The 21,944-nt window shown below is 35.7% G+C and overlaps 1 protein-coding gene across 3 annotated transcripts in view; it reads left to right on the top strand.

The window, feature by feature from the left end:
* Window positions 1-3,478: 3,478 nt before the first annotated feature.
* Window positions 3,479-21,944, top strand: part of LOC121315738 (adhesion G protein-coupled receptor B3-like) — a 213,302-nt gene continuing 194,836 nt past the window's right edge. For all 3 annotated transcript variants that reach the window (XM_041250105.1, XM_041250104.1, XM_041250103.1), the window contains exon 1: window positions 3,479-4,426. In XM_041250105.1, coding sequence (XP_041106039.1) covers window positions 3,676-4,426 — 751 coding nt within the window. In that variant the 5' untranslated portion in view covers window positions 3,479-3,675. The remainder of the gene's footprint in view (window positions 4,427-21,944) is intronic.

The following is a 21,944-nucleotide window of genomic DNA, read 5'->3' as shown; positions in this document are numbered from 1 at the left end:
ATGGAAAAAAAGTACCAGACGCAGCAAGTAGCGTCCTACGTGCTTTATCTGTGTGGCTCTGACGTGATATTGCAGCCCCGGTCCTGAAGCCGAGAGAACAAGCAAGCCAGAGAGCGGTTTCCCGTCTCAGTCAGCATTCAAACATCTTCCCTCCATGGCATCAGCCAAGGATTTGTTTTTCGACCTGCTGCTGCCTGTCTCTGTCTCTGGAAAGACACGCGGATAAAAAAACAAGAAAGGAAAGAAGACCCGTTTATTTGCTTGCATTATATATATATATATATATATATATATATATATATATATATATATATATATATATATATATATATATATATATATTATTCGATTAGACATCGGCTAAATAAATATTTATTTATTCTTTTAATTACTTTAATTGAAGGCACTCGAAATCCATGTTCCCTGTAATAAAAATTGGACATTTGGTTCTGTTTTGGTGGAAGAAGCACGGGAAATAAGCCAGACTGGAAATTAATTGCGATTCCCCCCCACCCCCCACCCCCCCTTTAAACTCATCGTTTTTTTGTTTTTTTTTTTTTTTTTTTTTTTTAACTGGACTTTTACTGTCCCGTTACCCTTCACAAATAAAATTTCTTCCAGCTGGTCGATGTTAAAACTACAATATTGATCTCGTACACACGATGTACAACCTTTTTATCGGTGACGAACCTCACATTCCAAGCCACTGCTTCCGGAGTGTAAGGTAATTTTTTTCTTTTTTTTTTTTTTTTTTTTTTTTTTTTTTTTTTTTTTTTTTTTTTTTTTTTTTTAACATAAATTGTATAGCAAAATTGAGGCTGCTAGCTCATCAGCCAGGCAACTGCTTAGGTCCTTAATCAGGCGATTGCAGCGCTGTAGTTCGAAAGTTTAAGCGGCCCATATAAAAAGAAGAAAAAAGACTCTTAATCCATGTAGTGGGTTGATATTTTGTTAATACGAGTTCGCCGGGATCTTTTTCCTTGTTCTGAGATATTAGATATATATATATATGCTCAAAAACCTAATAATGCTCTATATATATATATATATTTATATTATATATATATATCTATTATATATATATATATATATATAGCTATATACCCCCTTCAATTCTCTCCACTTAACGAGAGGTGAAGAAATGCTCCTGTGTGCGATTCTTTAGTAGGACATTTGCTACCGCGGCAGATATGGCGCCGGTCTATGTTCCAAATGTAGATCTGACTCTAGACTGAAAATTATCAGCTAAAATGTCCAAGCTATATTATATATATATATATATATATATATATATATAATATTTACATTATAGATAAAAATGTCGTAAAATGCAAAGATTTGTGATAACATATTTACATGTGTGCAAGCATGCTTTATAAATTGCTATAAAATATTACATCATAAGTGTTTAAAAGAAAGGAAAAAAAAAACATAAAATATAGCTTTTTATAATAAAACTATCATAATAAACAAACAAATAAATAAATAAATAAATAAATAAATAAATAAATAAATAAAAGATTCACTGCTTGTGCAACACTGCATATTGGAGTGCTGCGCACCGTTTCGAATTTCAAGGCTGTTGTAATAAAAGCTCAAGCAAAGCCTGCTGCATAATCTACATACAATAAAGACATGGGTGTGCGTGGTAGAATTGATTCCATAATTCAAACCAATTCTTTCTTAATAAACATAAATCAGAGTCACTAGAGAATCCGCTTAGAGAGTCTCTGGACACCATCTTCTTAACGCCTACACACTGCTGTGACTGGGCACACAGCTGCATTGACAGCAGGATTATTAATGCAATCAGAAGGACACCACACGCAACTTTAAGCCAGAAGGACGTTTTTAAAGATGTGCACATCCTAAAATTGTAGAATGGGGCAAGTGAAAACGACTTCTATCGAGTGCATTTGATTTTGCTGCATTTTAGGGGGGTGCTTGGTGGTTGGTTGTTGATTGAATTATTAAATGCAAATATATCCTGGCACTGAAAGACACATAACAGAGTCAAACTTGATGTTTCGTTTAACCTCCTTCATTAGATTTCATTAGTAGACAGGCTTAGGGGTAGGGGGCTCACAGTTGTATCTGACTGTACTTGGGCACACTGGGCACTCGATTTTATTAAAAACCCTAGCATTTGTGAGGCAGACCTAAACAGATGCTAGTTTGGTTCATTTCTATCATTTTCACACATGAAATTAAATAGAATTTAGTGATTCTGTTGAATGTTTTCAAAATATGTTTAACTTCTGGTTTTATTGAGTGATCTGAACACTTCATCTACGCGCATAGTCAAAGCCACAAAAGCCCGAGTATTATTAGCACCGTCGTGGGATGCTGATTTGCAATCAGGAGATCTAGCAGGCTGGTTTATATTAAAATTAAATGATGTATAGCAAATACACAATATACAAGTGTTTATATTACTTGTATAGATAATTTACTTTACGTGCATTGTATACAAAAATGACTCGCGCAGAAGGAATGTGAGTAACAATTCAGTATTTTTGTCAATAGATAGTACAAGCATTATTAGACAGACGTGACAACACCCAATGTCAATAATGTATTGGATAAACCCAAACTATATATTTTAACAACAAACACATGTCTGAGAGTAATAATTATTATTTTAAATACCCGCTGTATTGCATTGGGGCATCCCTTAAAACAGTTGCATGAAATATATTTTGCCCTTTTCGCATAACCTTCTGTTTAAGGACACCTGCTGGTTTCAATGATACCCCCATTCCTATACAAAAGCCACTCGTTGTTAATGGAAAATTAAATGGTAACTATTTAAACATGTTATTTTCATGCCCATTTGTTTATTAGTTTAATATAATTGAAAATTCGCCCATACCAAATTTGATTTCAGACTAACGGGATTGTGGTACTGAAGTTAAAGTAATAGAGCACTGTGGTATTGAAGATAATGAACTGATGCGGTTGGTTGTCCAGCATATGGTGCATTCGACATTTTTTTCCCCTCGACCTTAATACAATAATGCATTAATATTATTCTATTTTAGCTTTTCTATTAAAAACAAAAACAAAAACAAAACATTAACAGCACTGACCTGAAGCAATAACCATAAGAACATAATATAAAACAACCTGAGACTATATAAAATTCAGCAATACACCCCCCCCCCCCCCCCCCCCCCCCCCCCCAAAAGCCTTTACCAGTAAAACAAAACAAATACATACCTTACTACATAAGCAATAAAACAATACACATGCTTTCACGCTGTAAAATAAGTTTATAAACTCTGAGGCGTTTAATAAATAACTGGTAAATCCTTCCTTGCACATCGTTGTGGAAATTGTATTATTAATATTTTTGTTATATGGCTTCCACATGATGGCGCTGTTTGCCAATAGTTAATTTTATCCTTCGGACAAAAAACTGGTTTCTACATTGTGTTACATGGTAACCTATCAGAGAGCTGGCCAGGTATTTTCTTTCTTAATTTTATTGGACTGCTAAAACAATGATAATCAGAGTCTAAGGGAAAAAGGGAGGTACAGGGAATAACCGTCAAACCGCCTATGGACCAGACGTTGCTCTCAGGGTTCAATTCAAGACTGTCTTTGTGTCCTCCTGCAATCCTTTAGTGTTTTACTTGCATTTTTGTTTCCTTCTTGCAGGCCAAATGACAAAGGATGAAGGCTATTCGTAACCTGCTGATTTATATATTTTCCACCTATCTCCTTGTTATGTTTGGATTTATTGGTGCACAAGACTTCTGGTGTTCCACTTTCGTCAAGGGAGTCATTTATGGATCTTACTCTGTAAATGAAATGTTTCCGAAAAACTTTACAAACTGCACTTGGACGTTGGAAAACCCAGATCCTACCAAATACAGCATCTACCTGAAATTTGACAAACGTGACCTAAACTGTTCTAACTTTTCTCTGTTGGCTTATCAGTTTGATCATTACTCTCACGAAAAGATCAACGATTTGTTGAGGAGCAACGAATCCATCGTTCACCTGTGTGATTTAAAGAGCAGCTACATATTTTTGCAGCACGACAAAAATTTTGTGCAACTGCGGCGGGTCTACCCTTATGATTTCCCTGGATTGATACAGAAGAAAGAAGACGATCAAAAGTCCGTTTTGGAGTTTTTAGTTCTAAACAAGGTCAGCCCTAGCCAGTTTGGTTGTCAGGTATTGTGCACATGGTTGGAGACCTGTTTGAAAGCTGAAAAGGGGACTGTAGAATCGTGTGGGATAGTGTATACAAAATGCAGCTGCCCTCAGCATTTGGGAGATGGAGAGTTAGAAAGCGTATTTCTGCTCAATAACGTGGTGTTGCCTCTGAACGCCCAAACAGAGGGATGTCTAACCCCACAGCTCAGGACTGCGCAGGTTTGCAACCTCAGTGCCGAAGTCAAACGACCGCCAAAAGAGGGTAAGCATGTCTATTTTCACTTATTCATAGTTGTCGGATTTGACTGTTTTTGTATTTTTTTTTTTTAATAATCTAATTTATAAGTTATTTCATAATGTAAACAGTGCCATTGCGTAATGCATGATAATTGAGCAGTTAAGGACGCCTACGAAATAAATTGCGTCGTTGGCAGATCAGAACTGTCAAGATCATGTTTTTAAAATCGTCCGTCTACCGAGTGGTGTGATTGTTGTGCTGCCTTGTGTCTTTACAGTACTGGCTAACCTGCTCTCTCCATTCTTTTATGAAAGCGATGAAGAACACTGGAGAGGGTTTTACTGTTGGCAGAGTCGAGATAGCTCTCAGCATGCTGAGCAGGTGGCAGAAATTGTACTGTTTAGACAGTCTAGGTGTTATGTACGAATTCATTTCAGATTATATACAGTATTTAAATATATTTCAGGACCCTATAGGTAGGTAGATACAGGTGCTGCTTTGATATTTTCCTCCTACCCCACTTTTAAAATTATATCATGATTTCTAATTCAACAATTCAAAGTACATATCTATATAGTTAGACAGTGTTTACTTAAATGTGCACCACATTTGGACCAGATCCAAATTGACAAAAAATACACTCAGGAGACACACACATTGTTAGAAATGTTGGTTTCCTCAAACATCCTTTGTTTTTTGATTGAAAGTATTGTGCTGTTTTGATCTGCCACTGTTAAGATCAGTACTTCTCAAATTTGTGTAGGTGGGACCCCATTTAATTTGACTTTTATCTTTTGACCTCCATTTGAAAAATGTTCTAACTAATAAATCATAGTTCATAATCCTAATTTTGTATTGAATACACAGGAAAATCATGAATAATAAAGCACAATGCTAAAATGTCTCAACTGTAAAATAATTGCTGCTACAGTATATGCACTGTAGCCATTATGTATGGTACTGGTTTTCATGTGATGCGTTCATTTCTAAACCCCTTCTGAAAACTTGCCACGACCCCACAGGGGGTTACGAACCCCAGTTTCAGAACTACTGGTTTATATCAATTGAGTATTGGCCATATCTCTGACTATGTTTACTCATTTTGGTGGTCATAATGCAGGTATCAGCGGTGTATTCAAGGGAATTTAACTCCGGTAAGAAATAGTATTATATTTATGCAAATGCACAACAGACTTCACTTTTATGAGGCTTCATATAAGAGTTAAAGTCTCTCAAAGAAAAGTAGTAGTAATAACAATATTATGGAATTGCTTTTGTCACACTTAGCACCCATTTTAATGAGGTCATTATAGAGCAGCCAATGAAAAAAATCATAGTCACACAGGTGCATGGCAGATGTTAGATTAAAGCCAATGGATGAGACTGTTCTTTCTCTAAGGATGTAGAGGGAGGCAATTGAATGCGTCCATGATAAACAGTGCTTTTAATGCTTCCATCATAAATAAATAAATAAATAATCACTTGAGCATATCCAAAGTAATTTAATACAAATTTTATTTTTAGTTTGTCCAGATGAGTTGTCGTCAACTGATTGGGAGACGCTCCAAAAAAATTAGTGTCAATGATCAGAAAATTTTGTGGAGGAGGGAGAGCTAGGGTTTTGCGCACCAAGAGGGTAATGACATTTTAGAATGGAATACTGATTTGAGGACACTTTTCCTATACAGCAAGTATTATTGCATCAGACTTCCAACATCATTATAAGTTTAAAAACTACAGAGAAAAACTGATAATTGAATAAACAGATACATCCTCTTAATTTCTTTCACTGATTCTTCCTAGTGCCAGTGCAACAAACCGCAATTAAAAAAAAATGTCATGCAATCGTTCCCTTGTGCTTTTGTAGCTCACTGTTTTAATATTGGTACCAGTCAAATTAAAACTAGTGCATTCCATTTCTCTGTTCTGACAGACAGAAATGCATTTTCATAAGATTTTGAATTATGAAACAAGTCTTTCTTCAGAGGCTTTCAAAATCAGTTGTTATTTTTGTTCTGCCATTGTCTTAAACATGAGTCAGAATAACTTTCCTTGATTTATGTTTTGCTATTTCATATTTTTTATGGTTCGCCTTAATCTGTTTTTTGTTTTAAAGAAAAAAAAATGACATTGAGGGTGTTTTTTTTTAGTGCAGGAACTAATGGTGCTAAGCTAATTTTGTAATCAACCAACCTTTTGGGATTGTAAAATAAATAAATAAATACAAAAATAAAAAAATCTAAACAAATATTTCCACATAATCTGAAGCTGTCTGTTTTATTGTTAAAAAACAAACAAACAAACAAACAAAAAAAAAAACAGAAGCAGTAGTTTAGAACAAAGAAAACACATATCATGTTTGTTTATTTGGGTAACATTAAACAGTGTTAAAGTGTTCAAAACTCGTTAATGTAATAGAAATGATTAAATAGGCAATGGGGCAATTCTTCTATTTGAAAACATTTTGTTCTCAATATGTTGATAACCGCTTATCAAAGCCTACATCAGCTTATGTTAAGATTTTACTTGAAGTTCGTATTTTTAGCTCAGGGCTGAAAATCCACCTTTATCTGGATAACCACTGGATCACCAGCCATTGAAATGAGCACCGTTATGTCGGTTGCTTGCTGTATCAGTCAGATGAGGGTTTTTCGGATTAGAAAACTGATTGCTAACAGCTCACTGTGACTCTATTTTAATGAAATGGCGGCCTTGTGGTACTGCTGAATCTACAGCACTGTTTTGGGTTTCAGTTCTCTTTTTGTATATTTTATATAAAGAATGGTTTGGGCAGATTGAAAGTACATAAAGCAAATTAAAGTCCATTGTTAATGTCAAAAGATTACAGTATTGTGATGCACTTGTTCTTGCTACACTTGTTGGCTAAAAACTAAAACTGGGATTCTTTATTAAAAAATGTGGTTAACCTACCATGCCAACTGTGAGTCATTGGTGGAAGAACAATATTTTGTATGTGGTTAGTTTGTAGATATACAATGCTAGAACAAATAGATATGAAACAGATTTAAATTTGGTGCGCTGGATTTTAACATTTAGGGGTTGTGTAAGGATAAATGCAAAGCAATTTAAGGCTGCAAAACACCAATTAGTTTTTTTGCACATGCAAACCGTGTTTAGCAGCTGTAAAGTGGACACAAAAAATGGTGGATGGTTTTCACCTGGCATTCTGCACCCGCTATTAAATTAGCACTTTGCCATCGTTAATCCATTGAAATGATAATGAAATGTATTCAGATGAAGAAAAGAGCATGGAATTGGGAGGTTATCTGGAATATTAAGCTGGCGCAAGCATTATAATGGGATGTAAGGATTTTGCCTTGCACTTGGGCAGTTGCTGACCCTCCAAAAACTTTGCAACTCCTCTGACAAGGTGCAGACCATTATAGAAGCAAGTAATTAAGAGCTGTATAAAACCACACACCTCAGAGACTTGGTATTGGCCTCAGGATGGCTGCTGTGGTACAATTCCTGATGCGGCGATACTTGGCTCTTGTTGAGGACAGGCAGCAAAATCTTCAGAAAAGAAGGGCAAGATAGAGAAGACCCTGCATATTCAAACCCATGGTCACTTTGTTTTCGATGCTGGAGGATGCGGTGGTAAGGTTTTATTATCTCACTCCACAGGTCATCCTAGACCTAATAGTTGAATTTGACCTTTTCATCACCTTGTAGACTGTCCTCCTGGTAGCACCCACAGCATTGACGTTCTCCACTATAGAGGACCATGTGGTCTCTTTGGTAGCATAACTGATGTTGTCTGAGGCCTTTCCCAATTTCATGGCGTAAGAACTCTCAGCTCTTCCTCAGAAAACTTTTTTTTTCTATTCCGTGCATCAAGAGGACTTTGCTGCCCTTCTTCTGACATATTTTTTTGTTTGGTTTGATTTTCGTGCTCCACAAAACTCACACAGCGCCCACTGCTGTCTGAACTCCTAAATCACCTCGCCTTTGGGCTGAAAGTGCAGCCGCTAAATAGCCCGATGCACAGGCAGTGCTCATCGCAACCTTAATTATCATGATTGCAGCTCATTATTTGTGCTTGTTGATAATTCACATTGCTCTTAAATTTACATAGGCCGAAGTGCTAAATAATTGGATTTTGCATCCGCAATAGTTTGCAAAAAAATACCTGTGGCAGAGCAGGGCTCTGCCCTTGGAAATACAGCAGGGATGGAGTTAAATTCTCCTTCCTGCCCAGGTTGATTGCCCCAGGTGGGAGCAAACAACCTGGGCAGGGAGGAGAATTTAACTCCATCCCTGCCAGTATTTCCAAGGGCAGAGCCGTGCTCTGCCACAGTACCTGTATACTTTGATTCTAATGTTCAAATCTGTGTGCAGTTTAGCTTATCTTAAAAGTACTGTGCTATTTGTATTGTCTTTGCTATCCTATTATCATATTATCTTTGCATTCTTCAGTTGGATGTGTGCATACTAATGTCTTCAATGACAAATCACTTGACTAACTTGTTTTAGTGTTGATAGTTTATAGTTGTCAATTCATATTTGAATGTTCTAGCAACCTTTATAGTAGTGCTAACCAGTCCTTCAAAAATCCTTTGAAAAATCATTAATGCATCCTGGGTAAATCAAAATTATGCTCATACAGAATACTAGTATGTAGGGGGGCTGTCTCTTTTTAAATAATGAGGTGTTATTATACAACAAATGTTTACAATAAATATTTAAATGCTAAATTGTAGAATATTTCATTTTTTTATGCTCACCTTTTAAAGGTATTCTGTTTTCACCAGTGAATTATCAAACAACATACAAACATAAAAATAAAATAAAAAGAACAACAGGCACCCATGTGTGAAATGTATCCTCCTTGTACTGAAAAGAGCGATCTTTAGCAGAAATCTTTCCGACCTTTGATGCAGCTGGTGTCTTTTCAAATGTCCATAGGTTAACAGAAGTGCCGTAGCGAGAAAGAACGTGCACGTGAGGTCAGATTGTATTACATGTTGAAATACTTTTAGATTATTTATCAATGTTTTATATGGCGGATAATGATAATCAGGAGGAGAGACCCGGTGATGATATTGATTTGTTTTTTTACAAATCTCCCTCCCCTTTTTCACCAGATCGGCTGATGCATACTTTATGTCTGAATGCTTATGACAGGTTGTGGCAGTGTTCTTAAATGCAGTGCAACAGGTAGTGCATCAATAAGACAAGCATTTGCTGTATTTATTTTTAAATGATAAAAATATGTATATTTACATAATTCTTTCAGAAATGTGAATTTTGGCCTTATTCACGATCCGTCCCTCTTTTGGTCAGCGTTCCAGTCATAGAAGGTGTTAGATTCCTCTTGATTGTGAGTGTTAAAATCAAGATACTTATCCAGGTACTCCATAAATCCCCAGATTTTGATGATCTCAATAACTTGAATGTCAAAGCATATCATAATTAGATCAAAAATTTATTTTATATAACTGAGTTGTGACATTTAACAGTGCAGTAGATTTTGAAATGTTATTAAAATGCTGTGCTGTTTAATAAACTGTTGAGAACAAAATCACATTATAGTAATGTGAAAAAAAGTTCAAGTACATTCAACAGATAAAATAATACTTATTACAGTACTTGCATACTTAAATTGATGTTTTGATTAAGGTATCTTTGTAATTTTAATTGGCACTGTATAACATATAAAGTGTATTGTATTATTCAAGATAGAGTTTATAAGTCATCCAGTTTTGTAATAATTGGTGAATTACCTTTTTTTTTTTTTTTCTAAAATGAACCACAATAGCAATGTGAGCCATCAATTAGGTTAGTACAGTGTGTTATCAGTTTTGCTGAAGAAAATCAATCATCTTTGTCCCACATAATATTATTTGTGTCTAACTATAAAGATGCTACAGCACCTGCTGCTGCTTATCTGTCTTCTCTGTACAGCATGCAGTCCTTCAGTGAATTAACCTAATGAAATGTTAATACTGTTCAAATAAATACCCTCCATTTAACTATTCAGTAGGGAATTACAGCTATTAAGGAGTTGTGATCACGGGTCTTATTAAACTATTAACTTCTTTGGGGGAAAAAACAATAATGTTCGGTGCTGTATGGTTTTCAACCAAGACACACTGTGCATTTGACCTTCTGGCAGACAATAATCCCTTTAAAGGTGATGCTGATCTTTCTTATATGTCTAAGAATCTCCAAATGTTAAGGTAATAACTGATTTAGCTTTGTGTTGTAAATCACACAAGAGAATTGCAGAGGGAGAAATCTCCTGTCTTGTCACAGTTGTAATGCAGTTAAACACTGCGGTTTCACTTATGCAATTATTCATCTGAGAATGGCCAGCCAAAATGCATTTATAAAGGGACCTAGCTCATGAGACTATTTCCAAAATAAAAATGACAGCTAAGTGATACTACATTGGTTTCTGGCTTAATTGAGCATTGAGAGTCTCTTTAGGTTAACTTTGATGAAAGAAAAAATCCTTGCTTTTTCATAAAATTGAAAAACAAATAGAATTACGTCACTGACTGAGGTTCGACCATAATTATAAAACAAGAAATAGTGGTAGATTTAGAAAGGATAAAATAACCTTAAAAATTAAATGGCAAACATTTTGACTAAATAAATGGGTCAGCATTAGTTTAAACTGCTGTCTGCAATGACACTCTCAAAATTAGCCAAGAGCAGGGGTAGGGTATGCGGCCCTGGAAGGCGATTCTACCATACTGCAGGTTTAAAGGCTGCATTTAACACCATAAACTTTTTAAAGACCAGGTCAGAGTTTATTTGGTTAAATGTTAAAATTAATAACCACAGTGTCTTTGGTGGAAGTTTTCATTTGGCATAGTAACAAGATAAGTGACTAAGGGTATAATATTTTGGAAAAGGTTTCTCAAAGTAGAATTAAGGTCTAATTCTGGTAACATTCTTCCTTCAACATATTTTTCATGTATGCTGGACTTTACCATTCTACGATACCTCATTTAGGGAACCTTGATACGATACCATGCTAGGGTTATGTTATTCGATACTGTCACCATACTTTGGATCTTATGTCCATTACATGTTAAACGCTGCCAAATTCAGTTTTTTGCAAGTGCAAAGTGTATAAGAGGCTATTACATAGTTAATAATGCTACAGCATGGTGGAATGCTTGCTGTTTAAATTTCCAGCTCCAGTGTATTCAAAGGCCATTGCCACAACTATACATTTCAAATAAAATTGGTAAGAAAGGCAACATTTAGTGTAAAATACACCATTTCCTTTATTTCTTACGCAAAAAGAGAACTCTGGTATTTTGGCCAGCTTCAAATCTATTAATTCTTATATATAACAAAGTAACACAGAAATACTTTCCTTGAAGCAGACTTTTTATAACTAGGCCAGATGTTTTACATACAGGGGTATCTTACAAGCGCTATAGAAATATGAGCAAGGAATGAAGAAGTGAAACACTGTTGTGGAAGCTGAGTCACATTCGCCATGACTGCTGTAGTAATTTTCCCAGAGCACGCAGGGTAGTTGGTCACTTCCGCTGAGCGGAAATGAGTCAGCCATCATTTTTAAAGCACACAATTACAGAGTTTTGTTTTTAAACCTTAAAAAATTGCGATACTTTGATATTTTTATTTTACCCCGATTATTAGGTATCATAGGATTTTGGTATCATGATATACCATAGGTATCGATATACCACAGAACACTGAGGGACTTTAATCTCAATTAAACAATAGAAGCCTGATTGCAGAGTGTTGCTGTCTGGTAATTTAGTTCAGTGGTTTCCATCCTTTTTCAACCTTGGTGTTTAGGTTTTTCCCGCAGACTACTTGCCACGCATTTTTTTCACATCAGCATTTTTTAACAAATGTTTATGTGTATTTGTATAAGTACATGTAGAAAGTAAAGTATTTATGTAACATACTTAACTTAATGAGATTCCTGGGCTTGAATGTTGCACCTAACCAGGTCAGTAAGGAATGTTGTCATTTTGCACATTGAAAGTTGCTGATGGCAAAGTTCCTGTTTCTGTTGTTTATTTTTTTTTTTTTTTTTTAATTTTGAATGCTTTGTAGATAAATGGCATCTCAGTTTTGCAGGTTTAAGAGTTTTGTTTGACAAAACCTCCTGACAAATAATACACTGGGGCTTGTGGTCATCCTCAGATCCACTAAATGCCAGTGCTGGTCCCTGCAAGCGTTACCTCGTGTAGCAAATGAATCTATCCATTTCTAATGCAACATATTATTCGCCAACTTCGCTCGATGTACATATAAACAATATGGGAATACAAAGACAAGGTGGATAGGAAGCAATTTGAAAAAATTAAAAATTATTGGAGTGTGTACAGGATTTTACTTACCAATTCTGGTGGGCTGTGATGTGTAAATTAATCATTATTGGTGGCGCACAGTCCAAAGGATTTATAGCATTTTATTTCCAGAAGTAGTGTTAATAGAATATCCCTATGGCATATAGTCTTGTGAGATATTAGACCTGGCTGAATAAACCCACATAATAACATGGATCTGAAATCAATCATTCACGTAGAGTTCACAAGTCAAGCAGCAAATATAGCCTCTTTTTGTGTCACATTAACTTCTGTTACTATATGCAGCTGACCTCTCCAAAAACATATGGAAATAACAGGTATATTATATCCCTGGCAACCACTGTAGCACATGTTTTATATTGTTGAAGATCAAAAGTACCAAAAACTGTGATTTCAGTGTTTTTTGTATTTTTTTAGTTCCGTCATTCTAACCAAGTTAGGAATATTCAATGCAGTGCGCTACTTTTTTGCAGAGTGAAAAGGCTGGGACAACCAGATTATGTTTTTTCCCCTGAACCACGAAGAATGAGCACATATTAGAAAGATGTGCATTTACATGAATGCTAGATGTAGATTTAGTTTTTTAAATAATCCTGCCCTAAAAAAAACTGAAAGAGAAAACAGAAAGCTGTTTCAGATAATGGTAGCTTGAAGGCGATGCTTGGTATTGCGTCAGAGGGAGCTGTAATATATAATAATTTATAAACACGCCCGCAATAAAAGAAAACAGATAAAGGGGAAAAATGGAGACTACATACATATCTTATAATTATATATCACATGGTTAAAACTGTTTGTTGTGTTGCTTAGTAATAGTAGCACAACGTGTGATTGTGTAAATCTGTGCGTAACCAAATTTTGGGAGTTGTTTGCAGACCGTCTGGAGTTTACTCACGGACCACAGGTCGGAAACCACTGCTTTACTGACCTGGCTGGGAAGATAAGAGCTATTGTACAGACAAGGTCCTCTACAAAGGCAAAACAATAAGAACCTGGGAAGCAGTGCCATTATTATGTAAAGCATTTTACTTTTTCAATGTTTGCCTTCAATTACACTCTCTTAATAGCAAACATTCTGTCTGAATGTTCCAAGGTCATCTACAGTGTGCAGTGGCGCTTCATGATTGGTTGAAGGAAATCCTGAGGTTCTTAATAGTTCTTTTTTTGTTTCCAGGCTTGAATAGTTCACTACAGTACAGCTTAACAGTCAGCAGCAGACATATTATCCCTTCAAGACTTTAGCCATTTTGCAACTTGCACACTGATTCATCTCGCCAGCCTGGACCTAGCCCACAAATTTCGATTCTGAGGGCTTGTTGACATTTCATATTTCGTTGCTGCAGTGTCTGAAAAGCGGGGGTTAAAATATTATTCTCAGTGCAGGTTGTATTCTACAGCAGATCAACAGTAATATTTAATACAGTGTGTCTAAAAGTAGAAGAACCTTTTAGTATTGGTAACATTCATACCTGTCGTCCTTGATTGATGGTTCACTTAGGGACACTGCATAGCATAAGCTACAGGTTTAAATATGACAGATTTTCACAACAAGGGCGTGAATGACAGAACATTATGAATAGCTTCTCGTTTTTTGGGTTTGCATGTAGTTTTTTTTTTTGTTTTGTTTGTTTGTTTGTTTGGATCCCCTGTGTGCAAGAAGAACATTGATTGGCTTCATTCTACTTTAATGTAACATTTTGAATACAGTTAAATAGACCTACATCTTATCTTCTTTTACACAGACTACCTATTAGTTTTGCTGACTACTTAATTAAACTTCTTGGCTTTTATACTTAAAACATTAAAGCTCTAATTTATCTTTTTTTTTTTTTTTTTTTTTTTAAAACATAGAGTATACAGTCAGCACTCACATATCCAACCCTATAAAATTTTGACTTAAATAACGGTTAAACACGTGTGATGCATGTCTGATTATTTCATTTTGGCTCGTTCCAACCCTTGTCCATTTTTCCAGGGAACACAAAAAAGATACAATGTCAAAAATACATAGTTGAAAGGACTGTGTTTTAAAATAAGTAGGCTTCCATTTAGATGCACTGTAGTTGGTTTTGTTGGTATAGTACTATATTTTCAACAGAAGAAGTACTTTAATTCAGATCGATATGATTCTGAAAATGTCACTTGCCAAAAGAGACACATGAACTGTAACACAGTACATACTTTTAAATCCGGTACATATTGTAGCAGTATGTAAAATTCCCCATTAACAACCCAACAGCAAAATTACATCTAAAAGTTACCCATGCACGGAACTGTGTAAAACGTAAAAGGCAATGAACTTTAGCAAAAGATTAAAAAAAAAAAAAAAAAAAAAAAAAAAAAAAAAAAAACCCAGTTTCCGGAATTAAAATAGAGTACAACGTCAGTATTGAAAATTGCAGAATATAGGGCTCGATAAGGCCCTAATGTCACGGTTCACTTGCAAATGAAAATGCACAAAAGCAACTTTAAAAAAAAGCATAATATCGAAAACGGTTTATTGATAACTTTTAAATTACCGTAGTTTGTCTCCTTCGCTTTGATTTTGCTGTATTTATTCATGTGAAATTGGAGGAAGCGATGTCGCTGTGTAAGTGCACAATAAAGACAGACTGATTTGGCATGCTAGAAGAAAAAAGAGACAGATAAACAAGTACATTGTAACATTGAAGAGATGGGCTTTGTGGCGCATGGACAAAACTGGCGATGGTGTCGGAAATTGGTAAAACGTGACTGCCGTGTATCTGTGTAACGGATATCCAAGTACTAAGTGTATACTGTTCTTTTTATAAGGATATTTCAAGATGCATAAAAATTAAAAGATAAAATTAATGAAAAAAATTGTTGAATTTCCACCCACATTCTGTCATCTATAGTTAGGGCTTCCGATTTTCAGTTTTAACTGATAAAACCAGATAAAACACCGGAAAGACTGTGGAAATGGATCAAGTCATGTTGACTTTAAAAATAAAAATAAAAACAACTACAAAAATAATAATAAATACATTTCCCTATGCTGCTGGGCAATGTCCCGCCTCCCTGACTTGAATCTATCATTGATTCGTTCTGAATACTTTAAGCCCACCCCAACTACTGAGTGACAGCACATTCCTACATTTCTATTGGAGACTCCACTTGCAAGATTTAAAACAAGATTATAAGCAGGATGGAGGCTTGTTAGCAGGATTTAAAGCTGTATTACAGTTAAGAGATGGAGGATTTAAAACAGAATTGTGAAATGTACAAAAATGCCTACACACAAAAACCCCAGAAGAATGTGCCCGTGACCATAAGGATTTCGTTGTGGAAGACAGCAAAAAGGAAAGAAGGTATAACTTAAGTGTGCAAGTACTGTCGAGTTACTGCTATACATATTTTGACAGAAAAAAAAACAAACAAACAAAAAAAAAAACGCTCAAGCATTTTCGGAAGTAACCAAAAACACTAATATCATACAGTATATCAAAAACGAAAGCCCCAAGAAAAAAAGATTTACATGCAACTTGAAAATAGCTAAAAATAAGCTCCAAAAAATACAATTAACAAAACCCGAAAAACAGAAGCCCTATCTATAGTGTATCTCTGAAATATCTGCACATTCCAATTTTATGTATAAAATAAAAGCAAAGAACCAAACATTTTCAACAGAAGAATATTATGTCCCATGATAGTATTGGTAGTTCTAAAAATACACAATATTTTTTAAAACGTATTTTATCACTGCTTTATACAAAATTATGATGTGTTAAAACACTGTTTCTCATCTTAAAGTCTGACAAACTTTTAAAAGCATTACAAAAGTAAACACTATGATGGTAAATTATACAGGACCAAAGGCGGCTCAGGGCCCAGGTAAGTGTAACTAATAAGAATCTTTAAAGCCAGCTGACCCAAAGTCGACTTTGGTTATACTTATGTAAAATCAGTATTAAATAATAATTATAAAAAACAATCTTATCTGCAGTAAGTTTGTCTTAGAGTTGTGTGTCTTTAGAGTCAAATATCACTGTAAAAGTGCTAATAGCACATACTTAAGCGAGGCAGTCTTCCCAGCGACAGTGAGTGGGAGAAGTACAGGCGTGGAAAAGTGCAGAGCAGTTTAGAAGCAGTTTGAAAGCAGGTTGACAGGTGCAGAAGAAACTAAACTTCAAAAAAAACCCTCAACATGGTCTTCAAGCCAGTAATCTGTGACACCGGCTTGATGTGGGAAATCCGAGAAAACCCAGCAGAGCTAAACCAAGTGGTAGAAATGAAGCTGGAAGAAGTGCGACAGCAACAGGATCTTGAGGAACTGGCACACCCACAATTCATGGAAGTCTGCATCACCCCTAACAGACTGAAAGCCACCAGGGAGATAGAAGGTCAGAACAGCTGGGATCAGGTAGGCAGAAGCAGGGAAAAAAAGAAACTTTGTCAAACACAACTGCCAGAAATCAAAACAACCAACAAATTTGAGTCACTTCAGAATTTTGATGAGCAGAACCAACAACAAGAGAACGAAAGGAACAACATCCAGGATCCCATTGACAGTGGTGACCAGACAGCAAAAAGAAGAGAGGTCATGATTGTTGGGGACTCAATATTGAGAAACACAGCAAGTTCAATTCGCAGTTTGGACCCCCTCACTACAACAGTGTGCTGCCTTCCGGGAGCCTCGGTCAAGCACATCACTGAGAACGTGGACAGGCTCCTAGAACGAACAGGAGACGACCCGGTAGTAGTCGTCCACATCGGTACAAACAACATTGGAAGAGACAGACCAAAATCCCTGCAAAACAAATTCAGAGAGCTAGGAAGGAAATTAAAAGAGAAAACCAAAACTGTGGTATTTTCTGGTATACTACCGGCACCTTGCAAAGGACCATATGGACATCTGGAAATAATTAATCAAAACGCATGGCTGAAGACGTGGTGCACACGGGAAGGCTTCACCTATCTTGATCATTGGACCACATTCTACAACGAGGACTATCTGTATAGACGGGACGGACTGCACTTAAATAACAAGGGAACCAGTCTACTTGGAGAAAAGATCCTCGAGCAGGTTCAGAAGCATTTAAACTAGAAAGGAAGGGGGGAGAAATCAACAAAAAAACAGAAGGGAGACAGCATCAAAACAAGGACAACAACTCAGGTAAGACAACCATTAAATGTATTTATCTAAATGCTAGAAGTATCAGAAACAAAATTCTAGAACTCGAAGCTACTGCACTAACAAGTAACTATGATGTGATAGGTGTTACTGAAACTTGGTTGTCTGAGAGTGATGGGAACGAATATAATATTTGTGGGTATACACTGTATAGGAAAGAACATTGCTAAGGGGGCTAAAACCAATTCCAAAATGTTTTTCCAATATTACAACAGCAAGAGAACATTCAAAGAGGAGGTTAAATGTTTAAGAGATACAAATGGCAAAATCGTAGATGAAGAAAAAAATAGCAAATATATTAAATGATCGTGTCTAACTAACTTGCTTGATTTTTTTGAGGCTGCAACATCGATAATGGATAATTGCAAAGCATATGACATGGTTTATTTAGATTTCCAGAAAGCTTTTGACAAAGTCCCGCACAAAAGATTAATTCTCAAACTGAACGCAGTTGGGATTCAAGGAAACACATGTACATGGATTAGGGAGTGGTTAACATGTAGAAAACAGAAAGTACTGATTAGAGGAAAAACCTCAGAATGGAGTGTGGTAACCAGTGGTGTACCACAGGGATCAGTATTAGGTCCTCTGCTATTCCTAATCTACATTAATGATTTAGATTCTGGTATAGTAAGCAAACTTGTTAAATTTGCAGACGACACAAAAATAGGAGGAGTGGCAAACACTGTTGCAGCAGCAAGGGTCATTCAAAATGATCTAGACAAGATTCAAAACTTGGCAGACACATGGCAAATGACATTTAATAGAGAAAAGTGTAAGGTAGTGCACGCAGGGAATAAAAATGTACATTATAAATATCATATGGGAGATACTGAAATTGGAGAAGGAATCTATGAAAAAGACCTAGGAGTTTTTGTTGACTCAGAAATGTCTTCATCTAGACAATGTGGGGAAGCTATAAAAAAGGCTAACAAGATGCTTGGATACATTGTGAAAAGTGTTGAATTTAAATTAAGGGAAGTAATGTTAAAACTGTACAATGCACTAGTAAGACCTCATCGTGAGTATTGTGTTCAGTTCTGGTCACCTCGCTATAAAAAAGATATTGCTGCTCTAGAAAGAGTGCAAAGAAGAGCGACCAGAATTATTCCGGGCTTAAAAGGCATGTCATATGCAGACAGGCTAAAAGAATTGAATCTGTTCAGTCTTGAACAAAGAAGACTACGCAGCGACCTAATTCAAGCATTCAAAATTCTAAAAGGTATTGACAATGTCGACCCAAGGGACTTTTTCGACCTGAAAAAAGAAACAAGGACCAGGGGTCACAAATGAAGATTGGACAAGGGGGCATTCAGAACATAAAATAGGAGGCACTTTTTTACACAGAGAATTGTGAGGGTCTGGAATCAACTCTCCCAGTAATGTTGTTGAAGCTGACACCCTGGGATCCTTCAAGAAGCTGCTTGATGAGATTCTGGGATCAATAATCTACTACCAACCAAACGAGCAAGATGGGCCGAATGGCTTCCTCTCGTTTGTAAACTTTCTTATGTTCTTATGTTCTCTTTATATCAGGTGACAAAAAATGGGGTACAGTCAGAGACTGCAGCTTGATTCTGCAATAGTCCTAAGAATGACCCTATATGTGCAGTGAGCCAACTGGCTTGAAAAATAGGAACTATAATGCCAAGACATCCATAGATGATGACAGGAAAATTCAAATGGGGCAAACAGTGAACCAAGATTCTCACAAACTGTAATAGAAGTTCACAAAACTCAGTAGGACGTGTCTAAACCTATACAAAACCCTTAAGAAACCAACCAGTGTTAACAGGTGTCTAATAACTATGTCGAAGCTGCTATGAAAGATATGATATTGCTGGGATTTTATCAACCCATGTGCAGTAGAAACATCCCTTTTTATAAGCAAACTGATTATATATTATGAGTAATTGTTATTAATCATTTTGTTGTGTTAAGATTTTTTTGAAACATGCAGAGTGCAGTATATGAATTTTCTTGTTTGCATAGTTCAGGATCCTGCTGAGAAACCATGTTTAGGGCCTGCAGCAGATTGATCTGGTTGTGGTTTAGCATAATACTTTTAGTGAAAGTCTAAGGAATGCAAAATTGGATAACTACAGTACAAGCAAGGACAAAAAGGAAAATATACCTATGTTAGTTTTAGTTTTGTGATTGCAGCTAACGGGCTCAATTCAGTCACATGTTTTATAAAAGTAAAACAGGTTATTAACATACATTCATTATCTTCAATTGTCCCTGTTTTAACTGATAATAGTTCATAATAATTAGTTTTACTGTAGTTTTTGGACTTGGGTCTTTGGTAGTAATGTTAAATAATATACTTTTGTTTAAAATTACTTGCTAACATCTCAGTAAAAATGAATGAGATGGTTAAAGGAAAGTATTACCCCAATCCAATTGACCTTTTTTTTTTGCTGGAGGGAACACTGAGGGAAATTATAATGCAATGCAATTATCAAAGCGAATGTGGAGCAATATTTACTGGGATTCGATGAATACATCATCAATCTCCTCCAGCTAAAAAGTTAATTAAATTGGGCCCTTAATTTGGAAGAGTGTGCTAATAACAACAGAACCTGTCCATGAATTTTCTGTACCCTTGCATGTCATTGTTTTTTTCTTGGCCGTGATATTTTGAAGGCTTTGCAGTGGTGTCAATAGACTACCCCAACCCCACCACCTCTCCTATTACTTGAAGTCATTGGGGAAATGTATTACTTTGCACACCACTTAACTCTGGCAGTATTTCTTAGTTCGTGCAAAACTGCATTCTTTGACTAATATTTCTGTCACTGTACATATTTACGGCATTGATTTGCTTCCAAGTATCTATGTTTTTTTTTTTATTATTTTTTTTTTATTATTATTATTAACCGCATGTTCTGCTTTGCATGCAAATTATCCTTTCATTTTACATAATTCCATTTTGCACATTTCATACCAGTTTGCAGGATTCATTGTCAGAAGTTTTTCTTCCTTGGTACAGGGGTTCAGCATTTCCTGGAACTTGGTTTATTCATGTGTACAAACATGTTATTTATATGTATTTTTAATTTCTTAAACATTAAATTTGAAAAGCTTCTTAGGAGAAGTGTCCATATATTCATGCCATTTATTTTTTTTAGATGATAATAAAATTAATGAACATTTCTGCAGTTATCTGTAAAAATCACACATTGAGAGTTCATATTCCGAGTGCATGATTTGGTGTAGGGTTTAACAATCAAGTAAAATTAAATTCCATGGAAAAAGTATAAACTCTGAAGGAGTAGCACCACAATTATCAATTCATGCATTTTTTATTTATACAGACACAACAATATTTGATCTACAAAGCCATAGTGGTATTTTGACAACCATGGTTGGCACATGTATTTGGGTCCTGCGTTTAGTTGATAGCTGGAGAACAAAATTTACTCAGTGGAGAAAATTAGCAGACTTTTTAAAGGCTGTTACTTGGTACTGCTGTAGTTGATGACAACATGAACGACGGTGGCTTTTGCACTTTTAAAAGAAAGGTTTCATCAGTGTAAGGAGTTTGTGGAGTCTGCGTGATGGACGTGCCCTACAAATTAAAGCTATGTTGCAATTGTACATTATATATATATATATATATATATATATATATATATATATATATATATATATATATATATATATATATATAGGTAGGTTAACCCCATTTAAATAAGTGTAACACACATTTTTGTAATGGGTTACTGCGAAAGGTAACGGGTAATCTAAGTCTAATAATTACAGCCCAAAATAGGGCAAGATAAGACTTTTTTTTTTTGGTTGTGTAATAGTAGGGTTGTGTATCGGCAGGGTCTCTACGATACATATCACGAGACAATCGTGACGATATGTGTCACGATACGAGGGTCACGCTACGATACATACCATGATATGAGGGCGACAATATGATAAATATGACAATACGAGGGATACGATACGAGGGTCACAATATGATACATAACACAATATGAGGGTCACAATACGATGCCTATCACCTTACGACGGATACGATATGTGTCATGATGAAAGGGTTACAATACGAGGG

This window comes from Polyodon spathula, chromosome 5, assembly GCF_017654505.1.
Source record: "Polyodon spathula isolate WHYD16114869_AA chromosome 5, ASM1765450v1, whole genome shotgun sequence".
NCBI classification, from domain to species: Eukaryota; Metazoa; Chordata; class Actinopteri; order Acipenseriformes; family Polyodontidae; genus Polyodon; species Polyodon spathula.
Note: the sequence above shows the minus strand (reverse complement) of the source record. Positions and strands in the feature narration are given on the sequence as shown.